The sequence below is a fragment of the Malaya genurostris genome, chromosome 1, assembly GCF_030247185.1.
Source record: "Malaya genurostris strain Urasoe2022 chromosome 1, Malgen_1.1, whole genome shotgun sequence".
In the NCBI taxonomy this organism is placed as follows: domain Eukaryota; kingdom Metazoa; phylum Arthropoda; class Insecta; order Diptera; family Culicidae; genus Malaya; species Malaya genurostris.
The window spans coordinates 157,701,407-157,719,098 of NC_080570.1; the positions used below are offsets into that span (position 1 = coordinate 157,701,407).

General features: G+C 40.2%; 4 protein-coding genes across 4 annotated transcripts in view; 2 read left to right on the forward strand and 2 right to left on the reverse strand.

Annotated features, from left to right (window-relative positions):
* Positions 1-973: 973 nt before the first annotated feature.
* LOC131426424 (cell cycle checkpoint protein RAD17) lies at positions 974-2,824 on the reverse strand. The gene is made up of 3 exons (XM_058589131.1): positions 2,700-2,824; positions 1,523-2,642; positions 974-1,462 (listed from the first exon to the last, which is right to left on the reverse strand). Exons 1-3 carry the CDS (start codon positions 2,709-2,711, stop codon positions 1,029-1,031), a joined length of 1,566 nt encoding a protein of 521 aa, XP_058445114.1. The 5' UTR covers positions 2,712-2,824; the 3' UTR covers positions 974-1,028.
* A 4,317-nt stretch (positions 2,825-7,141) lies between these two features.
* LOC131426426 (uncharacterized) lies at positions 7,142-8,070 on the forward strand. Its single transcript, XM_058589133.1, has 2 exons — positions 7,142-7,612; positions 7,672-8,070. The coding sequence occupies exons 1-2, from the start codon at positions 7,255-7,257 to the stop codon at positions 8,040-8,042; spliced, it is 729 nt and encodes a 242-aa protein (XP_058445116.1). The 5' UTR covers positions 7,142-7,254; the 3' UTR covers positions 8,043-8,070.
* On the reverse strand, positions 8,030-9,628 carry LOC131426425 (zinc finger protein 611-like). The gene has a single exon (XM_058589132.1). It carries the CDS (start codon positions 9,602-9,604, stop codon positions 8,051-8,053), a length of 1,554 nt encoding a protein of 517 aa, XP_058445115.1. The 5' UTR covers positions 9,605-9,628; the 3' UTR covers positions 8,030-8,050.
* A 598-nt stretch (positions 9,629-10,226) lies between these two features.
* The window catches only part of LOC131426427 (partitioning defective 3 homolog), a 184,953-nt gene continuing 177,487 nt past the window's right edge, over positions 10,227-17,692 (forward strand). The window contains exon 1 of the mRNA XM_058589138.1: positions 10,227-11,281. Within this exon, the coding sequence (XP_058445121.1) occupies positions 11,174-11,281 (108 nt within the window). The 5' untranslated portion in view covers positions 10,227-11,173. The remainder of the gene's footprint in view (positions 11,282-17,692) is intronic.

The window sequence follows — 17,692 nt, forward strand, 5'->3', positions numbered from 1 at the left end:
AGCAGAACGAGTTTGCTGAATGTTTTAGCATCGCTTCTGTCCATCATTTCTGTTCTTCGACAGACGGATTTATGAAAACAAGTAAACAAAAAGTCTGCCTAAAATAAAATTCAAGCTTAAATACTTAAACTTAAACCATTTCGCACCCTCTCAATCTGCTACTAACACAGAAGGTGATAGTACACAGTCGACGCAGTTCTTTTGACCAAATGTCACCATAGACACACGGAAAGGCATGTGATAGGAACTTGTGGGCATCTAACTATCTCACCCTATGACGACCCATGACATGGTTAAAAGTCGATTTTCATAGTGATCGAATAGCCGAATAACGCAATAACTCAAAAGTAACATGTTACATCTGTAACATACCAAAAAGTAATGCATTTAATGCTTTTCAAGAGCTTAAGGGCATTTTCAGTAGTGTTCTAGTTCTAGATGCATAATTTATGTCAGTTACAAAATTTAAATCTGGATTTTATAACAAGAAAAACAATAGAACGGCATCGTAGACCAGTTTGAAATTTGACAGAACTGGTCGAATAAATAAAACTAGAACGGCATGTTGGGGGTACGTTTGTTCCAGTTTCTGTTCTATTATACATAGATCTTTCATATAGAACTTCTAACGGCTGAATTTGCTCCAAACTAGCAAAAAATTAACACAAGTAGCTCACAGAAACGTAACGCATGTAACGCTTCGTAACGCCTATAACTCACAAAAAAGGAACACTTCGTAACGCTTGTAACTCACAAACAAGTAACGCATGTAACGCTTCGTAACGCCTATAACTTACGAAAAAGTAACGCATGAAACGCCTATAACTTACGAAAAAGTAACACTTCGTAACGTCTATAACTCACATATAAGTAACGCATTTTCTCTCCACGGCCCTGACTAGTGGGCTCGGTCTGAGAGTATGGTCAGTGATAATCAAATACAAAAACAAAATCGTGTTCAAGTTTTATCATGTAATATCTAACAAAAACCAACGCTATCTACACTTCGCTAATGGCAGCTCTTCTATTTACGGCTTCTTCGGTTGGATGATTTCGAGTAAACGTTTGTAATCAGTCATAAACAGTCCGGAAGAAATGGACGATGTTTCTAGGCCCAACTTTTTCAGCTGCTCTTCGTGACTCGTGACGCTTGGTTTACTGAAAACTTTCTTCTTTCGAATCTGCTGCCAACCGCCGGCAGTTTTCCGATTGTTTACCATCATACCTCTAACGACGATGTTCAGTCCATGACCGGACAGCAGATCCTCCCGGTACTCGCACATGATGACATCGGACAAGCTGAGGCCGTCTGCCGCTTCCTTGATATCGTCGATGTCGGTAAACCGCGTAACGTAGTTGGAATGAATCAACGAAATCATCGATCCTGGCTGGGAAACAAACGCATCCGTCAGATCCTCCGGTGAGTGATGAAATCTTTCTTCGCCTTTGCCTGTTAGTTCATCTGGAAAAAAAATGGAATTTTACGGACTGTTACTTAACCTCTTTCACCCTGCAATCTTACACTTTGGATTAAAAACCCGCCCGAGTGCATGCATTAGAGTAAGATTTTCGTTACAACCAACCGACTTTAGTTTGGTTTCCTTCTTTTTACTCTTCTTCATCGCGACCCCGGAACTGTTGAGCACTTCGCCACCGACGTTCATCGTTTCGGTGTTCAACCGGGGAGCATTCTTCAACGAAGCAAAATGTATATTCAGGGTCATGTTGCGTAAATCTCCCATCGACGATAGAATTATGCTGTCTATCAATTCCTGCGACGGAACACGATAATGCTGTGCCATATTGGAGCCTACCATCAGCGACGTGATTCGTTTGGCGGCCTTTTTCATCAGTGTCACCGATGCACTGTTGAATGTTATGTGATTTATCCTGAACTCCTGCTGTACGGCCGGTGGAAACAGATTGAACACGATGTCCAGTTTTTTGTTTGAGGTTTCCGTCGCGATGAATACAAGTGGAGACGCTCCTGTGTCTTGGAAAGCTTCCAGTGAGCTGTGAAATACGGTAGGATCTCGGAGAAATACATTTGGAAAGTCCTTCACCACAAGCAGCTTCTGATCGGACGCGGATTCGAATATCGAACAGTAGCGGGAACTTTTATACAGAAAACTATCGAACAGTTGCTTTTGATTCTCGCGGAACGTGGCTTGCGGTCGATTATCGTCAAAGTCGTAGTTGTCATTTACAAACAGATCCACATCGACGGGAGTGGTCCATTCAGTCACCCGGTAGCCAAGATCTTCGGCGATGGTTTTGATAGCGGCACTTTTTCCGGAACCTGGCGGACCCGACAGCAACATGATGGCTACCGGATCACAGTCCTTTACACGCTCGTACGTTTTGAACCACTGTTGAATCTCGTCTAGTTTTTTCTGATGAACTGCCAAATCGGAGATTGTTTGCGGAGCCAAATCAACGGACCAATCGATCTGTCGTTTGTTCAAAAGATTGATTGAGCTGTTTTTACTTTCTACAATTGTTGAGGACACACTGTTGGATTTAGTGAGTTTCACTTTTTTGGTTACCGAAGATTGAGTTGACAGTGCGCCGGGCAGCTTCACCGGTGTTGGTTTGGTTTCATCATCAAAGGCGGAACTGAACCATCGTTTCCGTTTGCTAAGCTGCAATTGAGGAGAGGTAATAAGCATTATGACCAATTTTTTTTTGGGTTTACCTACATTTGAAGACATTTCTACTGGAAAAAAAAATTATTACGCTTCCGGGTCGGACCTACTGCTACTATTCGATAATAATAATTATTATTCCTACACGATATAGAAATCGTTTCGAACTTATTTTGAATTGGTAAATAAAGAAATCAGTGTTGCCAGATTCGATGTTTCCATATGTTATAAATCAAAAAAGTTTCTAGGGGACGAGTAGCTTTTTACGCAGCTCGCCTGGGTTCGATTCCCAACCAAGCACAAAAACGAGGCAAACAGAAAATATTAATTGTTTTTCTATCATTCATCACTTCGGGGGATGAATTTTTGCGATAGTTTATTTCCGATCATCTTGACACCGTGTTTTCAGTGCAGATTTCCGAAATAACGTGTTTCCCATACGAATTTCCGTACAGCTTTTTATGCGGATTTTCAAAGCTATCCGGTTTCTTTTCATATGGATTTCCGAATTTATACGTACTCCCAACCAAAAAAATACTGCAGTATAGTCAATGATCAATTTGATTACGGTTCGGTGTGTCTGACTACTCTGTTAATAGTTCAAACTAAGAAATGGATTCTGAGTTTTTATGAGCTTTCCTCAACCATGATGTAGAATATACTGGTACTGTACTCCAAGCTCATCAATTTTGAAAGTGATATACTTATCATCATTCTGTCATTCATATTCAATTGCATTTATTTTATTGTTCAGTAGGAATTACACGATCGTCAACACACTAAATTTTCAGACTCGACCCTTCTTTTGAAATGCTACTTTTAAGACGAAATCAAAATATACGTTTTTTGTCTCGTAATCGAGTTTGGACATCATGAAATATGGAATAAACGAATTTTATAAAAACATGAAAATGGATTTATTTGCAATTGGGTGTAAGAGAATGAGTGTGTCTCCTTTGGGCATCATTAATCAACTGGCTTTATTCTCTAAGATATGATACATGTATGTGTGTTACAGTAAATGAATGTGTAGTAATATATAGGGGTAATTCACTACTCACGTTACATCTCCCCTTTTTTATAGTTTAAATCAATCTAATAGTATTCAAAATCGTCAAATCTTCTAGCACGAATAACACGACCGCTTCTTGTATGTAACGGAATTTGTTGCATCGTGTTTGTGGAACTGCTTGCTTCGCACTCTGGCTGCTGAGGTAATTCCGTTTCCGTGGCTGTGGCCTCAGGGTAATCAAATGCAATGAAAGGCTCGTTGAGTTCATTGTTAGTGGAACTACTTTGCTTGATGTCTCGAACATTTCTTCGAATCCTCTGTCCGTTGGTCTGTTGCACTATATACGACCTCGGCTTATTCACTTTCTTCACTATTTCTCCTTTTTGCCATAGCTTAGTCTTCGCATTCCGCACTGCAACAGATTGTCCTGTTGTAAACTCCGGCGCAACTCTACACCCTCTGTCAGCGTAGTATTTCTGCTTTGCTCTCTGCTCCCGTAGTATTTCTGGTACATCTTCGATCAGTTTTGGCTGTAGTATACTTTGAACTGTTGGCAAAGTGGTTCTTAAAATGCGTCCCATCAATCTTTGATTAGCTGATTTCAATCGTTCGTCTCTAGGAGTGTTTCTGCACAACAATAATGCCATCTGGATATCGGAGCCATCCTGCGAACATCTTTTCAATAAGTTTTTCGATGTTTGAACAAATTTTTCTGAAAGCTCATTACTTCTTGGAAAGTGCGGGCTAGAAGTAGTGTGATCAAATGACCATGCTTGGCTAAATTTTTTGAAATCACTCGAAGCAAATTGTGGTCCGTTGTCCGTGTACAATACCCTTGGAATTCCGTGCACTGAGAACCAATGTTTTAATTGTTTCACTACTTCTTTAGTCTTTGATTCTTTCAATATGGCAAAGTCAAAGTATCCCGAGTAACTATCTGCTATCATCAAGTACTCATCTCCTTCAAAGTAGAAAACCCCACTTCTGACACCATGTAAGAGAATGAGTGTGTCTCCTTTGGGCATCATTAATCAACTGGCTTTATTCTCTAAGATATGATACATGTATGTGTGTTACAGTAAATGAATGTGTAGTAATATATAGGGGTAATTCACTACTCACGTTACATTGGGGTCGCCTTCGACGGGCAACAATCATGAACTTTACCGATACGCGAAATGGTATTTTTGCGATCAGTGAATGGATTCTAGTTCTCGCGACCCATGTTGGTCAAGATAACGGTAAGATTCGAATTTTCTTCGACTCTAGCTCACAAGCTAAGCTTTTAGTCATCGCATCCATTATCTCAATTATCGATAAATTTACGATGTTGGCCCCCGATTACATCTTGGAAATGAGCAGTTGACACACTTGGAAGGCCACCTTTATATTGAATTTGAATATTCTGAAATGGTAACCAAACATGTCTTCCAGTACCACATTCAAAGTATCTTTATTCAAACTATGCGTCAAATTCCTGCTCAGATAGCTCATCGTATATACCTGCATTGTTAACCAACTTATAAACTCCATCAATTCCTTTCAAAACCCCAATACTTGCATTTCAATCGCTTAGATCACCTGTACATTCATATTCACTAGTGATGTTGAAATTTCTACAATTACGAAATTCTTCATTATTCAGAATGCCACCAGAAAAACAACAAACAAACTAGTCTGGTATCGTAGCAACTTCGATGTTGCGTTGCCAGATATGTTTATTTTCTACCATTCTAATCTGTCAACTCAAAACTAAGGGATGGGCTAGGCCAACTTGTTTCTTTGGTGAACCAAAAATATTTGATCGGTTTATATGAGACTTAGGGGTATTATTATTTGTATTTGCTGGTAGTGTATATTTCTCGCCAAATTAAAGTGAAATGTAGCGTAGTGTTCGCGTCCCTTAGTTGATCCATTATTAAAAAACTAGACAGAATTTCGAAAAACGAGCAATGTCCTCTTTTGTCTGCTAAAAATCTCCGGCATATCGGATTTCCCTGCCATAGACGACGGTTTTGAAGGAGTAAGCGATATATCAAAGGGAAAGCATCGCTCTGATTGGTCAATCGATGCAAAAGCGCAGCTGTTGGAAGCACGCGAATCTATAAATAGAAGCGAAATTATAGCTAACATTTCAGTTCTACGCGTAGCATGCTAGAGGTAGGTTGTAGCTAGATAGCAAGACAAAAAGTGCCATAAAACGATTGTATTGGTATGCTCTGATCTTTTGTCATGCAATCTCGGATGAAATTCCATGTAATGTCGTTTCGTCTGACAAATTGACATCTACCCCAGGGTAAATTTTTGTGCTTAAGATTAATTTCTAATTTGTATAAGATGAACTCGATTGAGAATGAGAAAAAGTTTATTATAACTGCTAGCATACAAAACTTGAACACAAGCTTGGCGAAGAGAAGCTTAAATATCAAAATCGTATCGCTAGTATATACAAAGATATAATTGCATACATTTGGGATATTGGTGTAATTTCGTTGGCTATGAAACGATGTTTGGTGTTGGTTCCTAATCAAGATCAATCTAAGCATACTCTCGTGCAATTGCTGCTTCAAATGTGTGACGATTGATTGAACTGTTTGATTGTAGATCATTAGAAGTTTTGGTTGCCTTGTTCCATATCAATGGCTCGAACAACCCCATGGGGCTGATCCTTGTATTTCTTTTTCTTATGAGTCGAATACTAACATACAAAAACGTGTGAAAATTTGGTAAAAAAATCGATCATTAATGATTCAGTAACTTTCCGTGGTATGTTTGATTGATATTTATGGAGAAAACGTAACATGAAAAACCAAATTCGAAGAAGTGAGGTTGGGTACTGTTTTCATATCTGGGATATTCTTTGTTTTTTTGGTTGGATTTTGAGATTAATTGATAAATTATGATCAAAAGTTTTGTGACTAGTCTATTTACTCATGTTTTATCATCTAAAACAAATCTGTATGTGAACTGAAAATTTCAAATTTCATCCGAGATTGTCAAGAGTATAGGACAATTTGAAATCATATGTTTGATGACAACACGTGAATAATCGTTTTTCTTACCCATATTTGTAAGGTTTTGACATCTGCATTCTTTCAAACTCAAGTAAGTTGAAAAATTCGTCGAGAATTTTTCTAAATGCATGGGATATGTCATAACAATCACCATAACGCTATCTGGTGACCATGCTGATTGGATTGTTCAATTAATTTGTGATTTGTCCATTGATTGATAGACTTTTATCTCGTCACTGGAATCAAACACTAAAAGATAGCTCAGACAGAAAAGTTTAATTTTTTCTTTCTTACTTTTTGTAAGATTTGTATAAATCTGTATTAAATTGAGGAAATCTGTATGTAAAAATCTATATAACACAAATAAATCTGTATAAATGGCATCTCTGTTCCGCACTCACCCATAGAAAAATCTCGCCACCTGTCCATTTATCATCGTGATACGAACATAATGATTAAAGAAATAAGGAAACAGTTCAAAACGTCAAAAATTCTAGGGGAATAAACATTGAACAGCAAGTGAAGCGCGTATCGAAAGAAAAACGTGTAAATATTTAAAATTGTTTCAAAAACGTACACAAATATGGTCAAAAGACGATCTAACAATACGTCCCTATGGGAAGAATCGGATGTACAATCGCACATCGATCCAGATGTAAAGGCTACCTCAGAAAGTGCAGATGAACAGGTTGATTCCGACGATCTAAACTTAACAGAACAGTCCTCGGATGAAGACGGCAATGGAGACATGGAAGATGAGCCTAACATTGTTAATGGGAAATCCAAGCCTAAGGTGAAACTGGTAACACCTCTCAGAAAACGAAAGCCGGGCATCATCTATATTTCCAGCATTCCGAAGCACATGAATGTGACTATTCTTCGAGAGCTGTTGGAACCATACGGCGAAGTAGGCCGAATTTATCTACTACCAGAACGAAAAGGTATTAAAATTTAGAATACTAACAGAAGGTAACTTGATTCCATTATTCCAATTTTCCAGATGGCAAAGTGAAAAAGAAAACGGCAAAAGGAAAACTGGCAATGGTTCGGTACACTGAAGGATGGGTGGAATTCAAGCGAAAACGAGTGGCCAAAGCAATCGTACAGCATCTCAATACCCGACCGATCAGCACCAAGAAAAAATCGGTGTTCTGTGATATTCTATGGAGCATGAAGTACTTGCCGCGCTTCAAGTGGATCCACCTGAGCGAACGTTTGGCCTACGAGCGTGCCGTGTTCAAGCAGAAACTGCGAACTGAAATCGCCCAGGCTCGAAAGGAAGCTAACTTCTTCCAAAGTCACCTGGATCAGAGTGAGGCTGTTCGGAGAAAAATGAAAAAAGAGAAAAAACTCGCGAATAAAGTTAAGTGATTGTAGTTTTATTGATTTTTGTTTGCATCTGTATGTTGGTCTTCGGCAGCTGGTAGATTGTAGCCCTGTTTGGTGAAATCGTACAGCTGACCGATCGAATCAACACCTTCAATCTCGTCCGGCAACAGGTTATTGCCATCGTCGAAAAAGACGATGTGTTCGTTGCTGCTGTAAATTAAATTTACCCCGTCGTCTTCGATGTTCTGCAAGACAATCTGATTGGCGTTGATTTGATAGCAGATTTCGTTCAGAATTTCCTCATTAATTGCACCGTCTCCGAAATCTGGCTCGTTAATGATCTGCGATGGTTGCGTTGATTGTTGAGCTGCCATATTCCGCATATCGGCCGAATGATTTTTCTCCTGATGTGCTTTCAGTCGGGCACGAATTCCGAAAGCGGCAGCGCAAAATTGGCACTTGAATGGTTTTCCGTTGTGCTGATACATGTGCACTTTGAGCTGCTGTTTCTGTCGGAATGAAGCCGGACACAAATGACATTTTTCTGGTCGATCGTTTGTGTGAATCAACAGGTGATTCTTGAGGTGATACGCAGAAGTGAATGCCTTCTGACAGACGTGACAAGAGGCGGGTTTTGGAATGTTATCGCTCGGGTGAGTCTTGGCGATGTGAGCATTCAAAAATGCCTTTTTCAAAAACGTTTTCGAGCACTGTTCACATCGAAAGCGTTTACCCGAATGTACGGTTTGATGCGTCTTGAGGGAATCTTCCTTACCGAAGGTTTTGCCGCAAATGTTGCACGAGAACTGTTTGATACCGGCATGCTGAATCAGTTTATGTTCAGCCAGTGAACCATTTCTGGTAAAACTCTTACTGCAGATGTCACAACGGAAACGTTTGATGCCTTGGTGAACTATTTCCAGGTGGTACCGCAGCTGGTTTTTCGCTTTAAAACCTTTGGCACAAATTTCACACAGAAACTCGTGTTCCAGCTTCTCCTCCCGTCCGACCGCATGCCGGTGCTTAAGCTCGTGGTTGTACCAACTACTTCTGGCCCGGAACCAGCGGCCACAGTAACGGCACTTGTATTTGTTTTCACTGGCATGAATTTCCTGATGTCGAAATAACATCTTTTTGTTTTTGAAAATCTTTTGGCACACATCACACCGCTGTTCCCCAGCTGCCAACGGAATCTTCAGTCTGCTGCTAAGCTCATCTTCTGCCATCAAATCTTCGGCAAAGTCTTCCTCCAGGCGATCATTCTGCACGCTACCCAAACTACTCTGGTCGAGTTGGTTGATGATCTGCGCTATGCTTACCTTCGTCTGTAACTCTTCGTAGGCCTTCGTGGCCTTACGACGAAACTGGTCAATCTCCTTGAGTTTATCCGCACATTGCAGGCAGACCTCGGTCGGAATCGGTTCAACCAGTGGCAGTCGGAGCAGTTCGCTGTAGATTGTACTGAGCTGGACGGGAATCGGATTACGTGACGGTTCGTTTTCTTCGTCACCCTCGTCGGTAGGCTCACAGCAGTTGAACAGACTGATCATAGGAACACCTTCCGCTAGACAGGTGCGACAAATGCTCACCCGAGTGGAATTCATTATCGACTAGGAAATTTTGTAAGATGCACTGACAGGCAGGGTTGCCACATTTAAATCTGCATTTTTCAGAAGAAAAATCTGTAAATCTGTATCGGGAGCTAAAAAACCTGTATTTAAAATCTGTATATAGAACTGATAAGAAATCGAAGCACAACGGAATGAAAAGTCTTTAGAACCCAAATTTAAAAAAACCAAAACTTTTCTTAGTCTGAATTTTATGATGTCAGGATAATGTTTTCACTTTGAAAAAAAATCAATACCATTGTTTAATACATTTTAACTCGATCATTATACAATTTGTAATCCACGCTATCAAAAATCTGTACAAATCTGTATTTTTTGCCAAAAATCTGTATTCTGCATATACAGAATCTTGGTCACTAATTTATTTGAAAAATCTGTAAAATGCAGATTAATCTGTATATGTGGCAACCCTGCTGACAGGTTGAAGAATTCCATTATAACAAAACAAAGCACCTACAGAATCCATCTGCAGGAGATGTTAGTCGATATTAGTTTTTGAAGTTTACCTCAAGCGGCTCACAAGCGAACGCACAAACGGCTTTTCGTGCACCTATTCGGTTCTCACTTTTCGACCAGTTCGATCAGTCCGTTTCGTGAGCTCGTTGCTGCAAGATGTGTGTTTCCTCGTTGTCCGGGTGCGCGTCGGGTTTAAATGAAAAATGCTTGTTTTTTGTCTGATAGTAGATTGTTGCAAACATTGCCGGGAGTATTAGTTGACGAGAAGAAGTAGTTTAAAGGATAAAGTTATAGTTTTCAGTTCGTTAACATCGACTTGAGGAAGAAAAAAAGATCCTCGTTCTACAGCAAGACAGGAAAAACTTCCAATCCACCAACGGCAGGTGGTTGTTCTGATCGTACGTCTCGCTCTGGCACGGGGCAATAGCTATTGCTCAGTAGGGCCACAGGCAGCAAGGAAGAACAGCAATCATCATCATTCCTGGCTGAGCTCTGTGCTGCGCGTGTGAATGTGTATGTGTGTGCTAACGTATGCACCGGTGACCCGACCAACAGAGAAAAAAAATGGTTCCGATTAGCCTACCTGTGTGCGTTGCAACTCATCAATTGAATCGCGATTCGCGATAATCCTTGATTCTGAGATTGCCGCAATCAATCGCCAGTGTCTACTTTGGATACAAGGCTCAATCAATCGTAAGTGTGCGGAAACAAAATAATTCGATTAGTGATGTACCGTTTGTAGAGCAGAGAACCACGCTGTAACGAGCAGTGCCCAAGTGAGCAGGAAAGAGAACCAAAATGTTTTGAAATCAATCGCGCTGTTATGACAACGGAATAATAACAAATCCAACGAAGGTAGGCAGGCAGGTGCGCGAGAATGTGTCAACGGCCAATTTTCGGAGTGCGTTGTGAATGAATAATGGCATTAGTGTGTTTCATAATGGATCGATTCAACAAATAAAAATAGTTTACTTCGATTACTAGCAGAAAATAAAACATACAAGCTAAGTAGGCTTTTCGAATAGCTACTGAGAAAATAATATATACGTGAATAGGACCACCACACGGGAAAATTCAACGCCATCAGTCATGAAGGTTACGGTTTGCTTCGGATCCACACGGTTCGTAGTGCCGTGCCCACCCGGAACGACGGTACGGAAGTTGGAACAGGAGGCAATTATTCGATATAAAAGAAAGGTACTGTTTTTTGTCTAAGCTTTATTCTAAACTTTGTGTCCTCCGACACTAATTTGTCATTAGTAGTTTATGGCGAATCCACAGTGAACTCTTGAACCGAAATTTGAACTGGACCTTTTTGGTAATATTGAAAACCTTTACTACTTTCACGGACGAATTTTCTGAAATCCGACCACTTTACTGCAAAGAATCAGAAAACTTCCAGTACTTTGTTAGGCTGTCAACTAACAAGAATTTAACAAATTATCGACTAACAATTCTAGTAAACTCGAAGATTTTACCGACTAGTTTCAAGACTTTTATGTTCATCGCTACTTTTAAAAATACGCATTTGAAAGTGAAATGTTTGACTCACTTCGCCCTGTAAGTCAGGAACCGGAAGTTGGATTTAGATATTCATTTGAAGTAAATGTTGTTGAAATTGAAGAACAAATATAGACAATATTTTCATTTTCGGAAGTATTTTTGTGATTCTGGAACCGAAAATCGGATCTGGATAAAATTAAAGAAATAAAACAGAATCGCAAGACCTTTTATTTAAATCTAGAAACGTAAAATCATACTAGAAGAACAACTGTGTCAATATATGGAGGATGTATTTCAAATACAATTTAATAAAATTGGTAGTTGAGTTTATATCCAGTTTAGAAAAGAACGTTGAATTCAAAATTCTCGAGTACGTAATAAATGAAAGCATAGAGAAACGTGTACATGATCTTGCTCCGGAGATTACCCAATCCTTACTGTATAGAAATGAGAACGCTTCTTCACCGAGAAGTGTGGAGAGGTATGCGGCAGATTGGTTTGTCGTACCCGAGATAATGAAGCAGACAGGACGAAATTTCTAGTGGAATACCCACTCAGAAATTCCTACCTTAAACCGTTGTTTATTGAAACACTGATAACTGTTTGATGTATAATTTATTTATGGGTTTATTTGAACTAACATTTAAATGTTGACTGAACCTAGTCTTTATTGGCGAACAAATTCCTTCAGTGATGTATATTGAATATCCTAATATCAAAGTAACATGGGCCTATACCTATTTATATCATCGTGGTTTCTATGGAAAGAATAGTTTTTTTATATCTTGTTTTTCTATTTATAGATCAGCGTGGGCACTTCGAAGTCAAATGTTCTTCGTGCTAAAGAACGTTTGAATCTTCGAACCTATAAGAAGCAGAAACAACCAAAACATAGTCCGAAACAAGAAGCATCGATCAGGCCGAGAGTTCGAAAGCTGTACAATACGATTCTTGCTGGAAATTTGAACTGCATAATCATGGACGACGAAACCTACGTGAAACTCGATTACAAATCCTTACCGGGACCACAATATTATACGGTGCGAAAAGGGCAACTGTTAAAACAGTCCGAGACATCGATTTAAGTCGAAAAATTTGGTAAGAAAGCTATGGTCTGGCAAGCAATTTGTAGCTGCGGTAAGATTTCGAAACCCTTCATTACCACTGCTTCAATGAACAGAGAAATATACAGGGTGATTTTTTAAGAGCTTGAGAACTTTTTTAAACAATAAAACGCATAAAATTTGCAAAATCTCATCGGTTCTTTATTTTAAACGTTAGATTGGTACATGACATTTACTTTTTGAAGATAATTTCATTTAAATGTTGACCGCGGCTGCGTCTTAGGTGGTCCATTCGGAAAATCCGCTTTTTTATCGACAAATTTTGTTCAGCGATGAGGCTCATTTCTGGTTGAATGGCTACGTAAATAAGCAAAATTGCCGCATTTGGAGTGAAGAGCAACCAGAAGCCGTTCAAGAACTGCCCATGCATCCCGAAAAATGCACTGTTTGGTGTGGTTTGTACGCTGGTGGAATCATTGGACCGTATTTTTTCAAAGATGCTGTTGGACGCAACGTTACAGTGAATGGCGATCGCTATCGTTCGATGCTAACAAACTTTTTGTTGCCAAAAATGGAAGAACTGAACTTGGTTGACATGTGGTTTCAACAAGATGGCGCTACATGCCACACAGCTCGCGATTCTATGGCCATTTTGAGGGAAAACTTCGGAGAACAATTCATCTCAAGAAATGGACCGGTAAGTTGGCCACCAAGATCATGCGATTTGACGCCTTTAGACTATTTTTTGTGGGGCTACGTCAAGTCTAAAGTCTACAGAAATAAGCCAGTAACTATTCCAGCTTTGGAAGACAACATTTCCGAAGAAATTCGGGCTATTCCGGCCGAAATGCTCGAAAAAGTTGCCCAAAATTGGACTTTCCGAATGGACCACCTAAGACGCAGCCGCGGTCAACATTTAAATGAAATTATCTTCAAAAAGTAAATGTCATGTACCAATCTAACGTTTAAAATAAAGAACCGATGAGATTTTGCAAATTTTATGCGTTTTATTGTTTAAAAAACTTCTCAAGCTCTTAAAAAATCACCCTTTACATCAAGGAATGTTTACAAAAACGACTACCCATGATTCGAAGCCACAAGGATCCTGTTGTCTTCTGGCCAGATCTTGCTTCTTGCTACTACTCGAAATCAACGGTAGAAAGGTATACTACCAAAAATGTCACTTTCGTCCCAAAAGACATGAATCCACCAAATAGCCCACAACTTCGACCAATTGAGGAATTTTGGGCATTAACGAAGGCACATTTTAGGAAACATTTCTCGGCAGCCGAAACCATTCAACAGTTCGAAAAAGTTCGGAAAAAAGTGTCAAAACTTGTCGTCAAGAAGTCTGTACGGAATTTAATGAGGAACGTTCGCAAGAAGGTGCGCCAGTTAGTCTACAATGACTAAGTAGCAAATGTTGAGAATAATGTTCTGTTGTTGTAGTCTAATATCATCAGTATATCGAATAAAATTTGAATATCTAACACTTGTGAATTATTTACAGCGAAATCAAAGTGCGTCCATACTTTCTGGAAAAGTCTTTACTGTCCACAACAGCAAGTGGACCTTCTGTGGATTTTCTTTTATACGCCGTTCGGCTAGCGCGAGAGGCAATCATTTTCATTGGAATTCTGTGGATTTTTCGCCTTCGGGCCTCCTTTCAAAAGTCGGTTTTCCACAGTGATTGCATAGCCTTTCTATTACGAGAAAGTCAAAAAGAAATACGAATACAACTGAATACTTCGAAAAAGCTACCGCAGAGACGGGACTCGAACCCGTAGCTCTCTCCTAACCGGGGAAATCGTTTTGCTCGTTAAACTACCCTGATAAGACTGTTTCTTCATGTGTTGTGAGATTGTTTAAAACTATCTCAAGGCAGGCTGCTCGACGTCTTAACAAGAATAAAACAAATCGTTCATATTTTTTCTCCAAATCTGTTCCCCTCGTTAGATGCTGACCAAATTTAAAATCAATCGCTTGTCGGATCAACATCAGCTGAGCAATTCCAGAAATGCTTAGCAGATCATCAGACTCGATCTTCTCCGATTTGGTTGAAAATTTGCACATGGCTTCAGTATGGCAAACCATAAGTTTTGAACCGATTGAGAGGTCAATCCGACTCACGACTGATTTTTAAAAAGGGCGTATGTATTTTTGCATATCACAAAAATTGCCTTTTTCAAATCGTTGTAACTCGGAAACCGTTAATTGTACAAAAATGGCGTCCAGGAAGAAGTTGTAGGGAATCGATTGGGCACTCTAAAAAAAATATACACTGAAAAAAATATTTGATTTTTTTTCTCAATAATTTCAAAATGAACCAAAAAAATTAAATTAAAAAACAATCAGGGTTTCGATTTTTTTTGATAATTTTTATTTTAAAGCTCTTATTAAAACCTAAAGAATGATGGCTATCTCATCCGTGCCTTTTGAAAAATGAAGAAGTTACAGCTAAAACCATTCTTCAGATATATTCGAAAAGTTCTCGTTGAAAGATAATAATTTAAACAGTAGAATATTATTGTACAGGTTAAAGGCAATAAATTTGTTCATGATATCCTTTCTTCTAAAAGTAGCTGTTTCTTCAAAATCAGTCGCCCTTTTTAAAAATCAGTCGTGAGTCGGATTGACCTCTCAATCACTTCAAAACTTGCCATGGTTTGCCATACTGAAGCCATGTGCAAAGTTTCATCCAAATCGGAGAAGGTCAATTCTAATTTTGTCACTTTTTCGTCTACCCATTTCTGGAATTGCTCAGCTGGAAAAATTTTTACTCCACGAAATAAATTATGTCTACTTTCGTTTCCAATCGAAAGCACACTTCTGGCGGTATAACTGATTGTGAGTTATAAATCAATTTTGTAAACCGATTGACTGTCTTTCGAAGCTCGCTGCTTAGCTGGATCGAAAACTTTAAATACCCCAAACACTGGCGAGACTGATTTAGATGTTTCGTTCTACAGATCAATCGATACGCGAGGGCAGGAGAAACGACCCCAAAAAAAAGGGGAGGGGGAAGCCTCTGACCACGATTGCGCGTCATTGTGCGCCATCGACCTAACCACCGTTCAACCTTGAAATTCCCGCATCAAGTCAAGTCACAGCCAGCAGCCTGACTCTGACCGAGGCTCATCAACACGGATGAGCTCATTCCACCACCTCACCTTTTCCTTCGCAGCTTCTTTGCTCCTCGGATAGAAACACAAACACAAACACACAGATACGAACGACACATCCACTGGTAAAATGTCCGTCTCCCCACGGAACAACGACCGCTCGCAGTGAGTATGGAAGCTGATGATGATGATCATGGCGATGACGATGACGATGTGTGAAGGATGATGTAAAAGGCTTGGCATACTCCATCCATACTTGCCCCGGACCGGTCGCGGCATCTCATCCACCGAATATTTTCATGCGTGTGACGACGGACGGTACACTGAAAACAAATAGTTCGTCTCACAGACAAAGTAAAACAACAGCCGGACGATCGTCCAATCGTCTTCTTTTTCTTCTGCTTTGGTTTCAACAACAACAACAACAACAACAACAGCGGTTACTCTCCAGTCAATGCATGAATAGGCGAAAACTTATCCCCCGAAACCGGTTCTCTTCTGCAGAGACGACGAGGTCGTGTCCGATGCAAAAAAATAAAATGTAAAGACTGTTGATGCCAAGAAATAAGCACGTCACCACCATCATCATCGGAAACAACAACAACGGAACGATTCAAACCCGATCAGCTTTTGACAGAAAACGGGGTGATTTAAAGAAAAAAAAGATCCGCTCCTCGAGGTAACCAAATCGCAACCGTTTCTCGACTATTACTCCTCTAGTCCTCTGCTGTTTGAATTCTAAAGCCCTTCGAGTGACGCATAAAGAACAACGCTGAAACCAAGGCGGAGACCGTAACTCGTCCGTAATGATCCTCTTCCGGTCGTGTCACACATCCGCGGCGCTGTCCCCTCCAGGTCCGATCCGAGGCTGCTGTCAAGAGCCGAGTAGTGCGTCTTCTGGGCAAGCCTTTTGCCGTTCCGCCAGGCTAGCCGTAGTGGAGCGTGTGTCGTTTTTTTTTTTAATTTTATTTTATTTACTCCTGTCCACCGTGTCTAATTATATCATTTCCTTGCAGTCCAACGGGACGGGAACGAGAGACATACACGCGCGTTCGGTGCACTCACGAGTGGATCACTGAAATCAGGGTTCGTCTGACAGAGCCCATCCGATTGGGAGGAATCCAGAGCGTGAACCAGCGTTCCGTGACGATGCACAAAATAATGCAGCGCAGGAGGGCAAAACAGGACGTCATTTATCATGGAACTTGATGTTTTTAAGAGTTCCAACGCAAAATCAGCTATTTATCTATCCGTTTGTGGTGGTTTTTTTTCTTCTCTACGGCATCACGCGGCATCAACAAATTGGGACCCTGAAGGGATCCTACGAATTCGAACCGAAGCGGATGAGAAACTGCGTCTGCTGTTGGGCAACATTTGTTACATGAAGCAAAACAACAAGTGAACAGCGGCATTCGCTAGGGAATCAGGTTTACACTTGAACCCAAAAAGGGAAGCCGAAGGGAAGGCGAAGAAGAGTGATTCTACTTTTCACTTTTTCTTTCCCCGTTCTACCTTGTCTTCCTATGGCTTCTGTGACCGGCCGTAATCCTTCGATTGTGTTGCGTTCCAAACGGTTACAAGAAAGTGCCCGGTCAGTGCCGGGTGTGTCAGCTGGGTACCTGCGGGTACGCACCGACCGACCGACCGACCGTCCGACAGCGATCAAATAAATCGATAGTTCTAATCTTGGGATTTTTCGTCGACGGTTGGGCGCCGAACGCCAACGAGCTGCTGAATAGAAAGACGTTGTACAGCGAACAGGTTGCTCCGCTAGGAATTGATCTATGATTTTCAAAAAAATTTCAAGCGTTTCCTACAAAAGGTTCAGAATAATGTTTTAAATTCATTATTTGTGCTAAAGACTCATTTTTTAAAAATCGTGTTTAAGAGAGGATATAAACATTTATTACACTTCGTCA